The 21,069-nt window shown below is 63.4% G+C and overlaps 3 protein-coding genes and 1 pseudogene across 3 annotated transcripts; 1 reads left to right on the forward strand and 3 right to left on the reverse strand.

Annotated features, from left to right (window-relative positions):
* Positions 1 to 750: 750 nt before the first annotated feature.
* HYAL2 (hyaluronidase 2) lies at positions 751 to 3,595 on the reverse strand. The gene is made up of 3 exons (XM_027726716.2): positions 2,341 to 3,595; positions 1,595 to 1,684; positions 751 to 1,445 (listed from the first exon to the last, which is right to left on the reverse strand). Exons 1-3 carry the CDS (start codon positions 3,265 to 3,267, stop codon positions 1,047 to 1,049), a joined length of 1,416 nt encoding a protein of 471 aa, XP_027582517.1. The 5' UTR covers positions 3,268 to 3,595; the 3' UTR covers positions 751 to 1,046.
* A 6,930-nt stretch (positions 3,596 to 10,525) lies between these two features.
* Positions 10,526 to 11,492, forward strand: LOC113990803 (annotated as a pseudogene).
* Positions 11,493 to 11,943: 451 nt separating this feature from the next.
* TUSC2 (tumor suppressor 2, mitochondrial calcium regulator) lies at positions 11,944 to 14,820 on the reverse strand. The gene is made up of 3 exons (XM_027726734.2): positions 14,583 to 14,820; positions 14,244 to 14,364; positions 11,944 to 12,255 (listed from the first exon to the last, which is right to left on the reverse strand). Exons 1-3 carry the CDS (start codon positions 14,732 to 14,734, stop codon positions 12,190 to 12,192), a joined length of 339 nt encoding a protein of 112 aa, XP_027582535.1. The 5' UTR covers positions 14,735 to 14,820; the 3' UTR covers positions 11,944 to 12,189.
* An 801-nt stretch (positions 14,821 to 15,621) lies between these two features.
* On the reverse strand, positions 15,622 to 20,474 carry RASSF1 (Ras association domain family member 1). Its single transcript, XM_027729679.2, has 6 exons — positions 20,225 to 20,474; positions 19,362 to 19,483; positions 17,039 to 17,143; positions 16,668 to 16,956; positions 15,969 to 16,084; positions 15,622 to 15,860 (listed from the first exon to the last, which is right to left on the reverse strand). Exons 1-6 carry the CDS (start codon positions 20,472 to 20,474, stop codon positions 15,714 to 15,716), a joined length of 1,029 nt encoding a protein of 342 aa, XP_027585480.1. The 3' UTR covers positions 15,622 to 15,713.
* Positions 20,475 to 21,069: the final 595 nt, after the last annotated feature.

Below are 21,069 nucleotides of genomic sequence, written 5' to 3' on the forward strand. Positions count from 1 at the left end.
CGGCCTGGGGACGCTCACAACACAGGACAGCAGCCACAGGAGGGCACGTCCTGGGGACACTCACGCCTGGGGACCGCCGGCACAGGAGGGCACGGCGGGGATAGGCACAGCAGCCGAGGGGTGCGGGCAGGAAGGCGGCTGTGCCACGCGGGGCCGGGCCGTGCCCACGGGCACCGCAAAGAGCAGAGCAGTACCCGGAGGGGTTGCACGGGCACAGGCAGAGCAGGGCTGCGCCGGGCACACAGTGGCACGGGGACAAGGGAGCCGCGCCAGGGCACTGCTGGGGGACACTCGTGGCACGGGACAGCGGAGCTCAGCGACGCTCGCGGCACAGGGCTGTCCCCACGAGGATCCCGCTCCCGGGGTGTTCCCATCCCGCAGCCCCAACACTGCCCGCGCCCCGGGGCGTGTCCCGGGATTGAGGGCGGGGCCAGGCGGGGAATCCCGGCGCAGAGCCGGGGCCACGGCGAGCAGGGGGAGGAGCCTGGGCGGGGCATGGCGAGCGCGGCTCCACGTGGGTGGCCCGACCGTGGCTGCCCACGCGGCTCCGGCTCCACGCCGGGAGCTCCCCCCTCGGAGCGCCTTCCCCGAGCGGCTCCGGCCCCACCGGGAGAGCTCCCACCCTGCAGTACCTCTCCCGAGCTGCACACCCACCGCCAGCGCTCCCACCCCACGGTGGCCACGTCTGGCAGTTGGGTGACCCGTAGCCTCCCCCCCGCCCCAAATCAGCCCACAACCTCTCCCTCTGACCAGCTTTATTCGAGGTAAAGCACTTGAGTGTGGGGCAGCACACAGGGGCTCAGCACCACACAGAACCCACTCCCCACCCCCATGTCCCTCTTGCCCCCATCCCTCTCTTTACAACAGGAGAGGGGCCCCCCTCCTCCCTCCATCCCCATTGCAACAGGGAGGGCAGAGATGGGGCAACACAGCTCTGCCCCTCACAGTGAGGGGCAGCCCTCATAACAAGCTGCCTCCCAGGCAGGGTAGTGATATCTTAAATAGGCCCCTACACCACAAAAAGGGGCAGCTCAGTCCAGGGGGGGTTAGCACCAGCTTGCAAGCAGCAACAGCACCCCAAGTCCTAGTGGTGCCAGGGGCCCAGGGGCATCATTGCCAGGGCCAGTGGGCGTCTGGCAGCTACTGCCCTGCCAGCCCTGGTAGCAGTGGCAGTGAAAGTGGGTCCGTAGGAAGAGGATATCAGCAGAGGATAGCTGGCCCTCGACCCAGAAGAGGGGGTGCTTGGGATGGTCTGCATCCCGGCGCCGCAGCTGGAAGTTGGTAGAGTTGAGGTGGAGGAAGACATCAGCAGTGCTGTCCTGGCGCAGGCAGCGTCCCTGGCCCTGGCACAGTGTTGTGCTGCAGAGCTCTGCCGCTGTCGAGACATTCACGATGTAGCGCCCCAGGTCCCCCTCCAGGTAGTTCTTCAAAGTCTGACACAACTCCTAGGGGAAAGGGAGCACCAGGGACGTGTTCGTGTGACACAGGGAGAGAAGCACCTCAGATGGAGAGGACAGCTCAGCCACTGGTCCTCCTCTGGGGGCAGGTGAGCCCTTCACCCATCATCTACCTCCCACGCAGACCCCAAACCTACCCGGTTTTTGGCATCATCTGCATCACCCCAGAAAATGGCCCCGGCTGCACCCAGTGCTGCACTCTCTCCGACGGTGGAGATCAGGTCCAGCTGTGGGGACAGAGCCTGGTTAGTGCCCACAGACCCCACACAGCACCCACACTCCCAGCACAGTGTGCTCCAAAGCCTCCACTGCAGGGCCGAGGAGGCAAGACCCACCCCTGCTTCAAAGCCACGAGGAGAGGGGACTGTCCCAGCTCCTTGGGGACAAGACTTCCCAACACTGCCCTCCTCCTCAGGGGTTAAGCCAGCACAGCACAGGGGCTGTGAGCTCACATACCCCAGGGTCCTGGCTGCCAGGACCTGTGAGTCTTGCAGTACCTCCCAGGCACTTCTCTGGCAATGGTGACCATTGGTGCCAGTCCTGCCAGACACCCCATACCTAATGGAAGCAGTTTGTGGCATCCTATCATCCAGCCACAGAGGGGCTGAGCTGAGGGGGTCTCCCACGGTGACACCTCTTGAAGGGAAGGAAGCAGGGCTGGGCACCCCTCCTGCTTCCTGGGGCCAGCCACATGCCAAAGGGTGCTGCTCCCCACCCCATATGGAGACAGCCATGGTAGCACCATGAGGGCAGACACCAGTCTCCAGAGTCACTCTGCTCCAGGGAAGCAAGATGGAACACTGGCAGCAGAACCACCTCAGCTGACCCCAAAGCCCAGATGCCCAGGGCATGGGATAAGGATGTCCCTGTGGTGCAGCCCTACCTGGCTGAGCACATTCAGCTTGCGGATGAAGGTGGGCCGGGTGTAGACAAAGACAGGTAGCGAGTAGTTGTCGTGGTGCTGCTGGGAGATGCGTATGGCCTCCATCACCCGTGCCCGCACGAACTTGCGGATGTTGGGAGTGGAGTCCAGGAGTGGGTCGAGGTAGATGGAGGGGTAGAGCGCTGTGCTCTCCTTCCAGAGCCACACCAGCTGGTCATTGCGGGTCTTCTCCACGTCTGGGCACTGCCCAGTGTAGCTTTCCTTGTTCTTGCTGTAGTCATGGTTGTAGCAGTCAGGGAAGAGGTAGAACCCCCAGAGCTGCTTGGGTCGGATGCTCTTGGCCTTACGCAGGGTCTTCACCATGAACTCCTGGGCAGCCGACTCAAACTCAAACACTGCCTGCTTGTTCACCTTCTCGGGGGGCCAGTCCTTGTTACGCTCTGACACTAGACTCTGTGACACCTCCCGGTAGATGTCCTTGGGCTTCCAGTTGCGAGCCCAGACAGGCCGCCACTCCTCCCAGTCAATGACGGCCAGCCCTTCCTTGGTGGGCGACTGGATGTACTTGGTGATGCCGCCCTCAAGGCGGGCCAGGTGCTCTGGCAGGTTGCTGTTTTGAGGGACACCGCCATTGACGGGCACACCCTCGCGGGTGTAGTAGGGGTAGAGCCCCAGGCGCTCCTTGTAGAAGATGGTGAGGTCCTGCCGCACAAAGCCCTCGTTGGGGGAGGCGTCCAGATCGAAGATGCTGAAGTCAAACTCCACCTGGTAGCGGGGCTTGCATTCCTGGGTGGGCACGTTCCAGGCCACCAGGAAGGGGCGGCGGGTGACATGGGGGGCGGCCGACGGCTTCTCGGGAGGCTGCCGGGCCAGGGCCAGCAGGGCCAGCCAGGGCACCGCCGCCGCCGCCGCGCAGCCCCCGCGCATCCTGCCCGGCGGGGCCTGGGGGCGGCGGGAGACGGGGGTCAGGAGCGGGGCAGGCAGCCGGGGGTGCAGGCAGGGGCGGGTCTGCCCGCACCCCCCAAGGTAGACCCCGACCCAAGGCCCCTCCCGCGGCAGAGAGGTGAGCTGAGCCCCACGGGGGAGTGCTGGCTCCCAGGAATCCCGGTTCCCAGCGGCTTCGTTCGCTCCCTCTCCCGTTCCCGCTCCCCGCCGCTCCCGCGGGTGCCGGCGCGGTGCCGCCTTTGTTCGCGGCCGGCAGACAAAGCGCCGGGGCGCGGCCCCCCGCGGCCACGCTCGGCTCCCCGCGCGTCTCTCACCGCGCCTCAGGCCATCCCCCGCCGCGGGCTCCAGCGCCGCCGCCTCCCCCCGCCGCCGCTTTTAAACCTCCCGGCGCGCACCACCCGCGGGGGCGCCGCCCCCGGCTCGCCCGGCCCCGCCCCGCGCCCCGCCCGCGCCGCGCCGGGCTGGCGGCGCCGACCGCCGCGGGGCTCCGGGGCCGCGGGCTGGCGGCGGAGCCCCGCCGCACACACACACTTCCGCGGGACCGCCGCACCGGGCAACCGGAGCCACACCCCCCCGGTCCCCACGCGTTTGGTATGGCCCGGGAGGACCCGCCCCCCCCACGCGGCGGAAGGGGGCGGGGCGGGGCCGCGGCGGGGGCCGCCAGGGGGCGCTGCGGGGCACGGGGCGGGCGCGAGGGGACCCCAAAACCCGGGACTGGGGTGACCCCGAAACCCCAAAACAGGGGTGGCCCCGGGACTGTGGTAACCCCAGCATCATGTCATGTCCCCAGGGTGGTGGTGATCTCAGAATCGTGGTCACTCCAAAACGGTGGTGACCCCAGAACGGTGGTAACACCAGAACTGTGGTGACCCCACGGTGGTGATGACTGTGGGATCATGGTGCCCCCAAAACAGTGGTGACCCCAGAGTGGTGATGTTCCCAGGATCAACATCACCCCAAAATGATGACTCCAGAATGGTGGTGACCCCAAGATGCTCTACCAGGATCATGTTGTCCCCCAAATAGTGGTGATCTTAGGATGGTGGTGACTCCAGAGTGGTAGCTGGTGTCCCCAAGGCAGTGGTGACCTCAGAACAGCGGTGTCCCCAAAGCAGCAGTGTCCCCACAACAGCAGTGTCCCCAGAGCAGTGGTGTCCCACAACAGCAATGTCCCCAGGACGGTGGTGGCCCCAGCACAACGATGTCCCCACAACAGCGGTGTCCCCAGGACAGTGGTGTCCCCACAACAGCAGTGTCCCCAGGACAGCGGTGACCCCGGGGTGGTGCCGTGCCAGACAGGACATCCTGTTTGGGGCTGGGGCAATCGGTGCTGCTGACTCAGCCACGACCCCGTGGGTTTCCTGCTCAGAGGGGACAAGCGGGACCATGGGAGCAGCAGGGCTGGGGGACCTTCCTTCCCGGGGCACTGCTGAGGCTCCAGAAGGTCCCCCCAGATGGGCAGAGGGACAGACAGGGCTCAGGGATCAGCCATGTGGCAGTACCTGTGTCCTGCCTGTCCCCTGCCTGCTCTGGCCAGGGCTGGCCTCGGCAGGCTGAGAGCCATTGGGGTGCCCTGTGGAGGAAGCACTGGAGAGCGAGGGTGTGCCGGGGCTGACAGGGGAAGGAAGCGGGGCTGAATCTACGGAAACGTTCCCCAGCCGCCCGCCAGCTCCTCAGGGATCGGGTGGGAGAGCCAAGCCCGGCATTGTTCGGTGTCAGCCCCTGCTGCCGCCAGTGCCGAGCCCTGTCCGCGGGCACCCGCAGATGGCTCCAGTTAGTGACACCACTCGGGTGCCAGCTTTTGTGGTGAAGCTCCCACCGAGAGGGTGACAGTACTGCCAGGGATGGGCACCATGTCCAGGCTGGCCACTCCGAATCCAGGCTGTATGCCACAGCTCGGCCCAGCCTGCGGGCAACACCAGGCACTGGTTGGGATAGGGGCAGGGAAGGTCAGCCACTGGCCGGGCGTTGGCTGCCAAAACCCTTGGGAGAGATCGTGGGGAGCCAAGCAGTCCCAGCGCTGCAGGCGCTGCCCTTCCCCTCTGGGCAGTAAACAGGCTCCCTTCGCCAGCAGCAGAAACGCCTAAAATTTTCCATCCTCCTCATGCGAAGGTACCCAGCCCCCCCGGCAGCGGGGTGGCCGGAGGGGTCACAGCTTTCCACTGCTGGAAGTCCTCAGTGTGACGCAGCTTCTCACTGTTGTCCCCTCACTGGGGCTCCGCATTGCCTGACTCTGTTTCCCTCCTCGCTTCCAGAAGACTCTAGATTTTGGGAGGGGGCAGCTGGACAGATCCACCCTGCCGAGCATGAGATCATTTTAAGTCATTCCCAGATGGGCGCGAGAGAGGAGAAGGGTGCAGGCGGCAGCGGTGGGCAGTGCCCTGGGTGAGCTGAGCAGGCGAGCTGCTCCTTGCAGGCAGCCAGGAGGATGGGAATCCCTCACGGTGCAGATAAAGATAACGGGGCATGAGTCACATCCGCTTACGCCAGACAGGTCCGGGCAAGGTGCATAAGGAGTTCAGCTTGGGGATGGAGCAGCCATGAAACCAGAAGGGGAGGTCGGCACCTGCCTGCACCCCTGGGCTGGGGGCTCCAGGCATGGCCCTGCCCCAGGGGCAGCAGGAGGGCACTGGGCTGGCCCGGCAGACATGGAGATGCTCACGGAGCCAGAGATCCATAGCCACTGCCTTGTGGAACCTCACCGAGCCATAACACCCTGCACAGCCACCATGATCCATCACACCCTTCAAAGCCACCATGATCCATCCATCTCTCCTGGGCTGCTATGGATCAACAGGCTAAAGTCCCGCAGCCTCACCCACCACCAGCCGGAGCACTGGCAGGACAAGCCGACTGCTCACTCATTGCAGCTCTCGTCAGCGGCTCATTTCCGAGCCGGCTTGTGCAGAGGAAATGATGAGAGGTGACGGTGGCCACAGGAAAACATTTGTAGGGCTGTCAGGGACAGGACATGGGGTACAAAGTGAGATCACACTCGTCCCATGGACAGCCGGCAGCACTCGGGGGACAGGAGGCTTCCCGGCACAGGGCCTGGAAGTCATCAGGCCCCCGTGATTAATGAGACACTGATTTGGCAGGACAGGCGAGGAAGGAGCGGACAGGCGGATCCTCCATCCACACCCCACCCCCCCCCCGCGAGGCTCAGGCGGAGCCATGGGAAGAGTAGCCTGAGGCTGGGCTGCCTTCAAACCTCCAAACCTTCCTCCCCACACTGGAAGACACAGGGTCCTGAGCTCCAACCCTTGGGGCTGAACAAGGAAATTACATATATTACACTTTAGTTATATATTTAAAGGATGTTATGGCAGCTACAAGTAAAGTCACAGCCTGACAAAGCCACCAGCTCCTGCCAATGCCATGTGCCAACTGGGGCACCTGGAAATGGCTGTTACCCACAGGTCCTTCGCCACCAACTCAGCCACATGTGCACAGACACCCCCTCCTGAAAAACAAGGGACTTGAAGTGCTGGCGGCAAAACCCACCTCCCCTCTGGCACAGCCACCCTCCCCAGTAAGACAGCTCTTGGACTTGTGGGCTCTACAAATAATTTTATTGAAATTTAACAAAAGTGGACAGATGCACTGGGAGGAAGGACCATAAATAGTGTACATTTCCCAAACCCATGGGTCCTACCCACACGCTAGAGGAGCAAGGAGCCTAGTGTCAGTGAGTACGGCTACACATCCACACGGGAAAGCACAACATCACACAGAAATCATTAAAAAAAAAACAATCAAAAGGAAAACTTTCCTTTTTTTTTTTTTGCTTGCTCCAACACCACAGTGGACACAAATACTATTTACAGTGACCTTCACATTTTCAAGACCCCTCCAGGTGCTCCCAAGGCCCTGCTGTTGCAGGAGGGCTGGAGGGGGCCTGGGGGCTGGCTGCTGTGGGGACCAGCCTGGGAAGAAGCAGGGCAGGATGCAGCTTGTTGGCAGTCTGCAGAAGTTCGCTGCCACTCCCATGACACTAGAGGGGTAGCAGGGTGGGAGAAGGCGTGGTTTTTTTTGGGAAGCATGTTTAATGCCGTGGGGGAAGGGTGGGCAGCCTGTCAGGAAGGACAAAAGCATCCTTGCTAAGCCGGTCTCAGTCTCTGCCCCCTCTCCTGGTGTTCGGGCCCTGCTTTGCCAGCAGATTTTTGGCTGGTAGCCCTGTGAGGGGCTCCCCACTGGGACAGGCAAACAGCACTGGCCCCCTCCCCACTCCTCCTTCGCCTTCCCCAGTACCCGCAGCGGCTTCAGTGCAGCTTCCCATGCCCTCGAAGAGCAGAGGGGCAAGGCAGCACAGACAGTGCGACCATGGTTTTCTCTCCTCTTCCTGGGGACAGCAGCTCCTGCTCTGCAGCAGAGCCTCAGGGGATGCCCTGCCCAGGGAGCTCCGGCCTGGGAGAAACTCAGGAGAGGGTGGTGCGAATAAGAAACACTTCAGTGGGAGATTGTTTTAAGACAAGACTCTTTCAAGCAAGCAGAACAAAAGATGTCGAGAGAAGTGCCCAGCATCACAGTGTAGACGAGCCCTGCCCTCCCACTTTCCTGCCTGGTGGCAGCCAGCACATCCACTTCACCCTGCGTGCTCGCTCCTGTCGATGGGAACAGCGGGTGGAGGGACGTGAAGGGAAGAGGTGGTGACAGGAAGACGGCAACAGCCACGCCGCTGTTATCTCTCCGAAGCCGGGAATGTGGCCCCGCGCCCGGGCGGCTCTCAACGGACGCGGCGATGGATACATCCAACGTAGACACCGACGGGGCTGGCAGCCAAGTGCCAGTAGCTTAAATTAAAAATCGAGGTAGCAAACATCTGAAGTGCTTAGAAAGTAAATAAGTTCTGGAACGAAAGAGGAGGAAAGCTGAGCCGGCTGCTGTGGGGAGCAGGCTCTGACCCACTTTAAAGCTGTGCCTTGCTGCTGGTCCTCCTCCACCTGCCCGGTCCAGGCACAGCCAAGCAGGAAGGAAGGGGCTTCTTGTGCTGGCGAGGGGCATTTGGGGTCAAGCTCTTCCCCCAGCACCTGGCCACACACAGGGGTGAGAGCTTTTCCGGTGCCACCAAGACCTCGTGCAGGAGGGAAGAGAAGAGCAGGACCTTCCAAGGCGGGGTAGAAATTCCCCCTTTAAAGTGCATCGCGCCTCCCCTCTGCCGCCAGCTGGGATGTGGGAGGAACCACAGTTCACATCGCCAGGGAGATTTCCCAGGGAGATTTCCAAGCTGGGGCAGGTACACCAGTTGATTGTTTTGGGGGACAGGGAAGGAAGAGAGAGGATTCCTTTCCTGCTTGGCTCAGTCAAGGCTCACCTGCCAGGGAGGTACGTTCAAACAGCAGCGGGGGGCGAGGACACTGCCCGGCAGCCTGGCAGAATGAGGTGACCCGCCTGGTGGATGAGGGGAAGGCTGTGGATGTGTCTACCTGGACTTCAGCAAAGCCTTGGACACCGTCTCCCACAGCATACTCCTGAAAAGGCTGGCAGCCCACAGCTTGGACAGGGGCACTGTGCTGGGTTAGGAACTGGCTGGAGGGCCGGGCCCAGAGAGTGGTGGGAATGGTGCTGCATCCAGTTGGCAGCCAGTCACTAGCGGTGTCCCCCAGGGATCAGTGTTGGGCCTAGTTCTATTTAATATCTTTATTGATGATTTAGATGAGGGGATTGAGTCCACCATCAGCAAATTTGCAGATGACACTAAGTTGGGGGGGGAGTGTCAATCAGCTGGAAGGCAGGAGGGCTCTGCAGAGGGACCTGGACAGGCTGGAGAGTTGGGCTGATTCCAGTGGGATGAGATTCAGCAAGGCCAAGTGCCGGGTCCTGCACTTTGGTCACAACAACCCCCAGCAGCGCTACAGGCTGGGGACAGAGGGGCTGGAGAGCAGCCAGGCAGGAAGGGACCTGGGAGTTTGGATTGACAGGAAGCTGAACATGAGCCAGCAGTGTGCCCAGGTGGCCAAGAAGGCCAATGGCATCCTGGCCTGTGTCAGGAACAGTGTGGCCAACAGGTCCAAGGAAGTGATTCTTCCCCTGTACTCAGCCCTGGTGAGGCCACCCCTGGAGTGCTGTGTCCAGTTCTGGGCCCCTCAGTTCAGGAAGGATATTGAGGTGCTGGAGCAGGTCCAGAGAAGAGCAACTAGGCTGGTGAAGGGACTTGAGCACAAGTCCTATGAGGAGAGGCTGAGGGAGCTGGGGTTGTTCAGCCTGGAGAAGAGGAGGCTCAGGGGAGACCTCATCACTCTCTACAACTACCTGACAGGAGGTTGTAGCCAGGTGGGGGTTGGCCTCTTCTCCCAGGCAACTATCAGCAAGACAAGAAGGCATGGTCTTAAGTTGTGCCAGGGGAGATTTAGGTTAGATATTAGGAAGAAATTCTTCACAGAGAGGGTAATCAGGCATTGGAATGGGCTGCCCAGGGAAGTGATGGATTCTCCATCCCTGGAGGTTTTTAAGATGAGACTGGATGTGGCATCAGTGCCATGGTCTGGTAACCACAGCAGTAGTGGATCAAGGGTTGGACTTGATGATCTCGGAGGTCCCTTCCAACCCAGCTGATTCTATGAGTCTATGAGGGACGGTGCTCAGCAGGAGCCAGTGTGCCAACGGGGGAGGCAAGCCTGCTGCAGAGCTGGGACCCTGCTGCCACCAGCAGTGGCCACAGAGTGCAGAGATCTCCTGTGGGGGAATGCAAAAGTTATGAAGCCTGGGAAGAACGACTTTAGAAGCGGTTCTATCACAGCGGCAGCTCTCTGGGATCGAGCGGAGCAGAAGAACAACAACTATTTCCGTTTTATTGTACGGTTTTTCCCTGAGTTATATATTTCCCCCGGTCTACGCGGCCCCCCCACTCGGTCCCATGCCGTCTCCCCCCCCAATCGGTCTCCGCCTCTGCACAACCATATTTGGTTGTCTCATCCGCCTCTGCCCAATCCCTGGCTGTGTTATTGCACTTGGGCCTCCTGTATCCCCCGTTGGTTAGCAGAGCCCTCAAGCCGCGCCTTTTCCCCCGGACCTTGGCCCAATCAAGTTACTCCTTCTAAGCCCTCCCCCAGAGACCTTATAACCCCGCGGAGTTTTAAATAAAGTACTTTTCGCCCTGGGATCCAGAGAGCAGATTTGGCGGCTCTTTTCTCCTACCTAAGGGGAACCGTGCCACCGAGACCCCCTCCGAGAACCCGCGAGCGAGGAGTCGAACTTCTTGAATTCTCATAATTAGTGCCTCCCCCGCCCCGCCGCGGTCATGGTGTCCCGCTCCCGCTCCCCACCCGCCGCCAGCCCCGAGTGCCGCGCCTGCCGATCCCGATCCCGCTCCCACGAGCCCAATGGCCCGAGGCACCCGTGCCACCGGCGGAGCCGCAGCCGGTCGCGGTCGCGCAGCCCCAGCACGCTGCGCTCCACCGCGCACACCACTACCACGGCAAGGGCTGGCCCGAGTACCAGGAGAAGGAGGAGATCCTGCGGCAGAGGAGACTCACTGAGAGAATTGGAGAGCTGGGGGCACCTGAAGTATGGGGGCTGCCACCAGAGGTTCCTGACCCCGATTCTGATGAGCATACACCGGTAGAAGATGAAGAGGCAAAATCTAAGAGTAGTTCTTCGGATTCCAGCCCAGAAGAGGAAAAGAAGACAGAAGAAAAAACGTAAGGCATCCAAAAGAAAGCGCAGAAAACATTCTGAGGGCAGCGACAGTGAGTCGGAGTCTGAGCAGAACTCCAGTGATGAAGATAAAAAGAAAAGCAAGAAGAGGAAAAAGAAGAGCAAAAAGAAGAAGAAAAACAAGAAGAGCAGGAAGGAATCCAGCAATTCAAGTAGTGAAGATTCCAATGGTGAAACAGTTCAAGGGGATGATCTCTGGACTGAGAGATCAAAAAATACTGAAGCTGATAGCCTGATTGGACCAGAGGCTCCCAAAACTCACACATCTCAGGATGACAGGGGAAAACGTATTCCCCAGAGAGGCGAGATCGGCTTGACCAGTGAAGAGATCGCATCGTTTGAGAGCTCTGGTTATGTCATGAGAGGCATCAGACATCGGCGCATGGAAGCCGTGCGTCTGTGCAGAGAACTAGACCTACAGCGCAGATGAGAAGAGAGCCCTGGCTTCCTTCAACTCAAATAAAGTACTTTTCACCCTGGGATCCAGAGAGGAGACTTGGCGGCTCTTTTCTCCTACTGAAGGGGAACTATGCCACCGAGACCCTCTCTGAGAAACCATGAGCAAGGAGTCAAACTTCTTCAATTCTGTTAATCTCCAGCAGGCAGCAGCAAAGCCAGCCTTCCCAGAGCCAGTGTAAGCGGGGAAACGCACAGGGGGAAGAGACTGAGGTCCAAGAGAGCGGCATCTGATCTCCGTCCCCTTCCCAAGAGGAGCACAGCAGCCAGCCAAATGTGCTTCAAGACCCCTCAGCCTGCCCTGTTCATCCTCCGTCAACGGACCAATCACCTCACACCCGTGTCAAGGGACACGCTGCAACACTGGCCATCTAACCTGCGGGCCCCGGAGGCCTTGGGCAGTGGGTCACCGTGCCCTGGCCCTCCCTGGGCTGCATACCTGAGAAGCAGGGGGTTCTCTCTGGTGAGAAGTGCGGGCTCACTCTCCCTTTAACAGCTCACACACAGCAGCTCGTCTGCAGTTCCAGTTACCCATCCAACATGGGCTAGAGGCTACAATAGGTATTTTAGTCTTCTGACTCAAGCGAGGATGTTTTTAAGCAGTCGTTGCACAAGGTCACCCATCTCCTGCGAGGGCCTGCTCCGTTCCGCCTCACCTCCGGGCGAGGGGAGAGCCACTGTCCCGCCGCGCGCCCGGAGTCCTCCTCGGGTGGGAACATGGGGCAGCCTGGCCCGGCAAGGCTGGGGGCGGTGGGGCAGGGCCTCCCGCCCGCAGGCAGAGATGTCTGGGACTCACACCTCGCAGATGATCACCGGGAAATCCACGTGAATGCGAGGGTGCTCTAGTTTCACTATGCCCTGAAAGAAGAGTCAGAGTGGTGATCAGAAAGGGACTGACATACAACACGCCTGAGCCCTGCCAGTCACCCCAGGACAGAGGACACTGTGCCCTAGAGTAACCACAGGGGCCAGGGTCCAAAAAGTGGCTGTGACACGTGGTAGGGCCTGAGAGCAGCAGGCAGAGCACAGGCACTCTGCCCTTCGAACTCGTCCCTGGAGAGCCCAGGGCAGCATGGCTGGCTGCCACACATGGCAGGGCGAGCAAGGAGGGAGCTGCTCTGCCAGGCACTGCCCGTGCAGCAGCTGGTGCGTGACTGGCAGATATCGGCCGTCCGTGCTTTTCATTCGGCACCTTCCATTCACGGGATTTAAAGGAATGAAAAGAGCTCTCTGAGGGAACGCAGCCGGGGCAGCTGGCACACAAGAAAAGCAGCTTTCTGTGCAGAGGGGAGGGGAGGCTACTGAATGAACGATCCCTCCACAGCAGCCACAGGCACCGTTCCCACGGTCCGTTCAAGCCTTCTCCTGTTACAGCACCAGGAGGAGCCACTGGCAGGTGGTGGGCTGGGGGCAGAGGGGGGAGCGGGGGCTCAAGGCTGGGCCTGCACCCACAGAGCCAGAGCAAAGCCTGAGCTAGCAAAGGGCTCTTCAGTGCTGGTACCTGCTCTCTTTGGCTCAGACAAGCTTTCCAACTGCATGAGTTTCAACCCAGATCAATGAGAAGTCAGTCCCATGGCCCAAGACTGCCTCTGCAACAATGTCAGTCTGGGAAGCAGCACCAAATCCTTCCCTCCATAACTGCCAGTGCAGTGCTCAGAGAGGTCCCATCCTGTTGGGGGGCTGCCTGTGCGGGGAGGCAGCAGGCCCGCCGAGCCCCTAGAAGTTGACAGTCTTAAAATATTGGATGGTATTAGGCCGTTCCCAGGAGAGCAGTGAAGTTAATTAACCGTTCACATAAACAGAGCAGCCTTGAGAATCAGGGAGATGACTAGAAAGGAGATAAACAGGATGGAATGTGCAAGGACGGAGATGTCGGCTGTGTTCACAACTGCAGGTGTTAGTTCTCTGGTGTTCTGTAGAAACTATGTTTACAGAAAGTGTGTGGGAAAGTCGGGGCTAACTACCTTAATAAAGGAGGCTGCTGCACTTACGAAGCAGACAGCTCTCTAGACTACTCTGGTCTCAACTCTGTGTGTGTGTGTCTGCTTTCTCTACTGACCAAACCTAACAATACGACACACACAGCTGCCCACCCCTAAGGGCACACTGCTCGTCCCAAGGCTTGCTAGAGCCGTGCCTTTCTGCTTACTTACAAAAGACTCCTGCAGAGTGTCTCTCTCCAGCCCTGGTTTGATCTACCTTTTTCTCCATTTATGCCCCCAAAAGCTTCCCTACACACAGGCTATCCTGCCCCTGCACCAAGACCTTCTATTAGTGTCCTAGCAACTGCCCAGCACCACACCAGTTGCTTATTTTGAGAAAAGACTTTTGCACTGAGGTGCAAAACATGGAGCTGTCATCACTACTGAGCAGCTGGAGGGGACGTGCCCACTCACATCAGTGGGTGATGGGCTTTGGCTGCTGCTCCCCAAGGCAGGGCCTGGCCCTCTGCACTGACATGATATGGGCTGAGCCAGCACAGCACCCCACACCTCATGGAAGGTGCTTGGCAATGAGACACCATGGCCATGAAGGGCTGCCTGGCGCTCTGTGCCCCAAAAACACACCAGGCTGAGCTATCTCCCCAGTCTGGCAGATCTAAAAAGGCTCAGGCAACACTTCTCTCCGAAAAGGGCAGCTGGAGGGTGCCACCACCCTCCCTCACCAGGTGACAGGGGTGTGAGCCAGGACACACAGGAGTCATGGCTCTGAGGCAGCAACTGGGGGAAGGAGAAAGCCTCCGCCTTCCCAAGATGCCCTGAGGGAGAAGCCTCCTGCAAAACCGGGACTTCAGCTGTCACCGTGGCGCTTCACCCTCGCTGCCCCCACCCTTCCCCACACCCCACCTGAGGTATCAGGTTCTTGTGGATCCTCTTCAGCTTGGCGCGCTTCCTCCCGTTCTTGGTGACGATTGTCTCCTCGTAGAACTCGTGAGCAAGATCCCCGTCCTCATCGTAGTACATGGAGCTGCCGGGAGGAGAGGGCAGGCGGGTGGGTGAGAGCCAGGCTGGGGGCCGGGGCAGGTCGGGGGCTCGGCAGGCCGGGCCCACCCCGGCCCTGGGGGGCTGCACCGACCATCCGCCGCCGTCCCGGCGGTGCCGGCGGCCCCTCCCGGCCCAAGCAGAGCCCCCCGCCCCGCGGCAGCCTCCCGGTCCCCTCGCGCCCCTCTCTCCCCCCGCTCTCACCCGCGCCGCGTGAACACGAAGGGGGTGGCGGCGCGCGCGGCCCGCGCCCGGGCCAGGGCCTGCTGCCCGCCGGGGCCCTCGGGGCCGCCGCCGCCCGCCGCCGGCGAGGCGAAGGGCCACAGCCCCCGCGACTTGGAGCCGCTGGCGCCCATGGCGGGGGCGGCGGCGGCGGCGGGAGCGGGGCCGCGGGGGAAGGGACGGGGCCGGCCCGGAGCCGCCCGGCGACACCGACCGAGCGCCGCCTGCGCCGCCGCTGCGCCACTTCCGCCGCCCGCCACACGTGACGGCGGCGCGGGGCGCGCCCTCCTTCCCGCCCCGGGGGCCGCGGGTTCGAGTCCCGCCCCTCCCGCTGCTCCCCCGAACCACGTGCGGGGACCCACGGCCCGCTGGCAGCGCGGAGGGTTCCGCGTCCCGTCCCTTCCCGCCCAGCCAAGGACACACCGCAGGCCAGGCCTCGTCACCAAGATGTCTTTATTGGTGCTCGATGCCCTGCTTCCCCCACAGGGACACTCACTCATCCAGGGACACTCTTCCCCCAGAACACCCATTCCCCTGGAGACACACACTCTTAGGTGATACTCACTCCCCCTGGACACGCACTCCCCTGGGGATACCCACTCCCAGAGGGACATTTGCTCCCTCCAGAACATCCACTCTTTTGGGGACACACACTCCCAGGTGACACTCGCTTCTTTCAGGACACCCACTCCCCTGGGGACACTCAAATCCCCAGGGGACACGCTCCCCTCAGGGCACCCACTCCTCTGGGGGCACACACTCCTGGGTGACACCACTCCCCTGGGGACATCCAATCTCCCAGGGGACACTCGCTCCCCTCAGGACACCCACTCCTCTGGGGACACACACTCCCAGGTGACACTCGCTCCCCTCTGGACACCCACTCCCCTGGGGACATCCAATCCCCCAGGTGACACTCGCTCCCCTGGGTTCACCCACTCCCGGGTGACACTCGCTCCCCCCAGGCACTCCCACTCTCTGGGCTGGCCCCATGGGGGCTGTGACAGCCCGGTGGGTCCGTGGTGCCCCGTTCCACCCCCCTCCCCGGTGCCCCCACCCGCCGGCGGACAAGAGTCCCGGTGCACTGGCTGGCCTCGGGCGCGGGCGTCGTGGTCACCCCGGCGTGCGTGTGGCCAGCGCCTCCTGCATCTTCTGGCGGCAGCGGGCGTAGCGGTGCTGCAGCCGCCGCACGTGCTCCTCCTCCTCCCGCTGCAGGATGCGCAGGAAGTTTTGCAGCTCCGGCAGCGTGAAGGCGTCCCACTGCAGGGCACAGGGGCGGCCATCGTGACGGGGACCTGCCGTGTCCCCCCGCGGCCCCTCTCCCCAGGGATGCGGGTGCCAGCCCCCTCCCTGTCCCCCCACACTCACGTTCACCTCCCCGGTCTCGTTCTCCTTCAGGACGAAGCTCAGCACCTTCTCGCTGGGGCCGGCCAGCAGCCGCAGCCGCAGGGGCTGCTCCTCGTCACCCAGCTTCCGCAGGTACACTGCAAGGGTGGCCACAGGTCACAGCAGGGACAATGCCAGGGGGACAGTGCCACCACGGGGACATAACCCTCACTGGGGACACCACTTTCACAGCAGACACCACTTCCATGGCAGACTCTGCTCACCCATGGTGACAAGGGACACTGCCACCAAAGGGGGGATACCACTGCTGCAGGGATGCTGCCACCACGAGGATGCTTCCACTACAGGGACATCATCACCGCAGAGTAAACTACTGACATGGGGGAATCTGCTGCCACGGGAGGGGGGAGGGGGGGAGGGACACGCCCATGGTGACACAGGACACTGCCACCAAAGCAGGGATACCACTGCTACAGGGATGCTGCCACCACAGAGATGCTGCTACCCTGGGAAAGCTGCCACTGTCAGGGAGGACACTGCTGCCATGATACTGCCACCATGGGGAACACCACTGCTATGAGAACACCACTGCCATGGGGATGCTCCCAGCATGGGAGACCCCATCATTCTGGAGACATTGCCACCATAGGGGAAACTGTCACTATGGGGACACAGCCACCGCTGTGGGGACAGGGCCACCTTGCTCATCAAGGACACTACCTTGCTCATCCTTCTCAGACCTCTCGAAGAGGGCAAACTTGCGGGGGTTGTCAACGACAGTGAACTTGCGGAGGAGGGCGTCGATGACCTCGCTGGCACGGGTGTGCGACAGGATGTGCAGGTGCTTCACGGTGCCCTTGGGCAGGTAGAAGGAGGTTCGGCGCTTCACGCCCTGGCTGTGCGGCCGCCCCGCCTGCAGGGCGGGGCCCCTCTTGGTGGCCGGCACTGAGACGGGGCGCACCAGCTTCAGCTGCACCTTGATGAAGCCGGTGTAGGAGCCGTCCTTGTTCTGCGAGACACCAGTGTGGGGGTGAGCGGAGACAGGGCAAGGCACCGTGCCCCTCCCGCCCAGCCCTGCGCTGGCCCCATACCAGGCTCATGAAGAGGTTGCTGTTGATCTGGCTGTTGTACTCCTTAATCCGCTGCTCCACCTGCGTCTGGTCCAGCTCTGTCTTCTCCCACTCGCTGGGCTCATCCTGTGTGACAGCAGCCGGGCTGAGCAGCACTGCGGGCGGGGGGAAGCTCCCCGCCTACCCCGGTTATCCCGCCGGCCCCCGGCCCATCCCGCGGCACCGACGGACACGCGCGGGCGGTTGCGCGGGGTTGCATCAGCCCGACTGGCGCTGAGCTGGGCTGTGCCGGGGAAGCACAGCTGAGCTCACCGCGGCCCCAGCCCTGCTCCGGGGACACTGGTACCGGCCGCCCCCCCAGCCCTCGTCCGTGGGGCTGCGGGGGTGGGTGAACTCGGCTGCGAGTACACCCGGGGATGAGCGTCCCTTCCCGGCACCTCAGATCTGAGAGGCGTCCCGAGGCAGAGCGCCGGCAGCCGACAGCCCGGCACCAGGGCGTCTGGGCAGGCTGGGAGCCCGCGGGGACGCCCTGGGATTTGAGGTAGGAGGGCCGGGCCGGGGGTGCAGCCCGCCCATGCCGCCGGCACCCCACTTCAAAGTGCTGGCCCCACACAAGGGACCCAGGCACCCCGGCTAGGCATCCCTGCCACCCGCACCCACTAATGAGTATTTACGTGGGGCCACGGAGCTGCCACACAGTGTTGCACATGTCCCCACGGCGCTGAGGGGCTCCCAGCCCTGAAAGCCACCCCAGAGCATGCAGGCACTGCCGGACCCTGCGGGGGTCCCTGCAGGATGGGGACAGCTGTGAGGCTGCCTAGGGGGCTCACCCTTGTCACCCCCAAATGCTGTCCTTTGCCCTCTCCGGGAGCAGCTCCAGCCTGGAGGGCCTTGGGGTGGCCGTGCCAGACAGCAAAACCCCACTGACCTCACGGTGCCTTGCTCACCCCACATCCACCTGGACAGGGCCAGCGTGTCCCATGGCATGGCCATGCTTGCTGCCACTCTTGCTGCCCCACGGCAGGGCCACGCTGACCCCATGCCCAGCCCCACACTCACCCCGCAGCAGGGTGATGCTCACCCCTATGCTCACCCCATAGCAGACCCACGCTCACTTCCCGGACAGGACCACCCACATCCCGTGTGTTCCCCACGCACCAAGCCCACCCTCGCCTGCTCCCCAGCACCCAGCCCCGGGGGGTGTGTGTGTGTGCTCCTCGATGATGTCAGCCGTGTCCCCCCCATGACGTCACGGCCCGGGACCGACCTGGCGGCGGCGTGGGCGACGGCCGAGGGAGGTGCGGGCGGTGTAGAAGAGCTCGGGCTCGGAGTCGGAGTCCTCCTGGCTGCAGTAGCCGCTGCTGGCCGTGCTGCCCCCCGTGCCCCCCGCGCCGCCCCGCCGCAGGGCCAGCGCCGCCGCCCCGCAGCCCCCGGTCCCGCCGCCCCCCGCACCGGTCCCGGGCACGGCCCCGGTCCCGGCGGCGCTGGCGGAGGGCACGGCCCGGCCCGCCCGGCCCGCGGCCCCGCCGGGCCGGCGGGCACACGGGCACACCCGGCCCCGCGCCAGCCCGGCCGGCCCCCGGGCTGGGGCCCGGCTCGCCCCGCTCCCGGCTCGGCTCAGCCCGGTCCCGCTCCTGGGCCCGGCTCCGCTCAGCCCGGCCCTTGGCTCGGCTCGGCTCGGCCCGCTCCCGGTCCCTATCGCGGCTCGACTCCGCCCGCTCCCGGGTCTCGGTCCCGGCTCAACTCCGCCCGACCCCAGTCTCAGTCCCGGCTCGGCTCAGCTCGGCCTCTATCGCGCTCCTGTCCCGGCTCGGCTCCGCCCGGTCCCTATCGCGGTCCCGGCTCGGCTCAGCGCGGCGTCTCTCGCGTCCTGCCCCGCTCCCGGCTCGGCGCGGTCCCGGTCGTGCCCCGCCCCGGCCGTGGGGCTGACGCGGGCCGGGGGCGGCGCGGCGGCCCCGCTTCCGGCGGTGACTTCACCCGCGCCCGCCCGGACACGGCTGTGCCCCGGCATGGCTCGGATCGGATCGGCTCGGTGCAGAGCGGGCAGCTCGGCACGGCACGGCTCCACCGCCCAGCATAGCCCTGCAAGGCTTGGCACAACCCAGCATGGCACAGATTCACACAGCCCAGCAAAGCCAAGCCCGTCCCAGTCTAGTCCAGCAAGGCTTGTCACAGCCTGGCATGGCACAGCCCGGCATGGCACAGCAAAACGCAGCAAGGCTCGTCACAGCTGTGACATGGCCTCACATGGCACAGCCTGACATAGCCCCCCCCAAGCCTGGGCAGCCCCCAGCTTGGTCACCCTCTGCCCATCCTCTCCTTCAGGGACGGGCCCAGGCCTTACCACGTTGGTGTCCTTCTCCAGCACCTGCTCGTTGCCATCATCCTCATCGCTGGCACCCGGGGGGCCACTGCAGTCCAACCGCACCAGGGCCCGGCACCGGTAGTGGCAGGTGAAGCTGCAGTCTGGGGACAGGGACAGGACCAGTTGTCACCGCCACTGGCAGCCTGGGTGTCAGGGTCAGGGCACTCATGCATGGTGGGACAAGGGCTGCCTGCCCATGCAGTGCCCAGGGATCCAGGGGTAGCACCCACGTGGGACATGGTGCTGTGCCACGTGCTGGCTGGTCCTGCAGTGCCTGTGCACCCTGCTGGGCTGTCCAGTGTCAGATGCTCAGTGCCTGGTACTGGGATGCCCAATACTAGGATGCCCAGCATGGGTACCAGTGTGGGTGCCCAATACTGGGATGCCCAGTGGCCAGTGAGGATGCCCAGTGCTGGAATACCTGGTACCTGGTGCAGGTGCCCAGTAAAGGGATGTGGGGTGTCTGGTGAGGGTATTCTGAATGGAGTTGCCCAGTGCCTGGTGAAGGTGCTCAGTATTGTGATGCCCAACTAGTGGGAGTGCCCAACACCAGGATGCCTGGTGGGAGTAATTGGTATCGAGCACCCAGTGTGGGTGCCCAGCGCTGGGATGTTCAGTGCCTGATGGTGGGATGCTTAATGCCCGGTGAAAGGGGTGCCCGGTGGTGGGGGTGCCCGGAGGTGGGCTATCCAGTGCTCGGTGGAGTCACCCAGTGCCGAGGAAGCAGAGTGGCGAGATGCCCGGTGCCTGGCAGGGATGCCAGGTGCCGGGATGCCCGGTGCTCGGAGGCAGGATGCTCAGTGGCAGGGGTGCGGGGGCCCGGGGCGCGGCGCGGTACTCACGGCGGCATTGGAGGCTCTTCCTGCCGCCGCCCCAGACGAAGTCCCCGCAGAGATCGCACCAGGTGTGCAGCCCGCGGCGCCGCGGCTCGAAGCGGTGCCCGCCGCCCGGTGCCGCCGTCAGCCGCGGGTCGGGATGCGCTCCGGGGCCGGGCCGGCGGGCCGGGCTGATGCGCAGAGCGTTGGCCCGTTCCAGGCGGCCCCGGCCCGGCCGCGGCTCCGGCTGCAGCTCCCGCAGCTCGATGAGTTCCATGGCCCGGCAGCCGCGGGCGCTGAGCGGCGGCGAGGCGGGGGCCGGCACCGGGGTCGGGGCCGGGGCGGGGACCGGGAGGAGCCGCCCTGTCCGGGCACCGCGGGGGAAACTGAGGCAGGAGAGGGGGAGACGGCGAAACGCCCCGGGGTCTCGATGGCCAACTCCGGTCCCGGCGAGGCCGGCGGGGCGGGCTGGAGGCGGGGATGAGGCTCCCGGAGCCGCCGCCGAGGAAGGGGGGGGGCCCGCTCCGGCAATCCCGCTCTCTCCACCACCTCTCTCAGGACCGGGACAAGCTGCGGTCTCTGCCTCAGTTCCCAGCGGGGAAGGGGCTAAAGGCACCTCTGGCAGCCAGAGAGCCTTGGACCCACTCGGGCTGGCTGCAGCCCTGGACGTGCAGCCTGGGTTTGGTGTGAGTTTACTCCATGCTCCAAGCTCGAGCTGCTCAGTCGGGGCTGCAGCTGGACCGAGGTGGTTTCCTGCCTGCTGTCATGGGTCCTGCAGCAGCAGCGCTGCTGCAAAGCCTATTTTGGGGTGTCAGGGAGTCTTAGGCACCCCATCAGCAAAAGGACATGGCCTCGCCAACCTTTCCCAGCCA

Source organism: Pipra filicauda, unplaced genomic scaffold (assembly GCF_003945595.2).
Source record: "Pipra filicauda isolate LSUMZ 115617 unplaced genomic scaffold, ASM394559v2 scaffold103_size3290846_pilon, whole genome shotgun sequence".
NCBI lineage: Eukaryota > Metazoa > Chordata > Aves > Passeriformes > Pipridae > Pipra > Pipra filicauda.

Excerpts from the sequence above, each read along its gene's own strand:
- RASSF1 (XM_027729679.2), bottom strand. The coding sequence starts at position 20,474 with ATGGAACTCATCGAGCTGCGGGAGCTGCAGCCGGAGCCGCGGCCGGGC. Across the intron at positions 17,144-19,361 it reads TGGAGAAGGACACCAACGTG|GATGAGCCCAGCGAGTGGGA; the intron begins GTAAGGCCTGGG and ends GCTGTCACACAG. Across the intron at positions 15,861-15,968 it reads ACGAGACCGGGGAGGTGAAC|TGGGACGCCTTCACGCTGCC; the intron begins GTGAGTGTGGGG and ends TGTGCCCTGCAG.
- HYAL2 (XM_027726716.2), bottom strand. The coding sequence starts at position 3,267 with ATGCGCGGGGGCTGCGCGGCGGCGGCGGCGGTGCCCTGGCTGGCCCTG. Across the intron at positions 1,685-2,340 it reads AGCTGAATGTGCTCAGCCAG|CTGGACCTGATCTCCACCGT; the intron begins GTAGGGCTGCAC and ends CTGTCCCCACAG. Across the intron at positions 1,446-1,594 it reads CAGATGATGCCAAAAACCGG|GAGTTGTGTCAGACTTTGAA; the intron begins GTAGGTTTGGGG and ends CCTTTCCCCTAG.
- TUSC2 (XM_027726734.2), bottom strand. The coding sequence starts at position 14,734 with ATGGGCGCCAGCGGCTCCAAGTCGCGGGGGCTGTGGCCCTTCGCCTCG. Across the intron at positions 14,365-14,582 it reads TTCGTGTTCACGCGGCGCGG|CTCCATGTACTACGATGAGG; the intron begins GTGAGAGCGGGG and ends TCCTCCCGGCAG. Across the intron at positions 12,256-14,243 it reads ACAAGAACCTGATACCTCAG|GGCATAGTGAAACTAGAGCA; the intron begins GTGGGGTGTGGG and ends CTCTTCTTTCAG.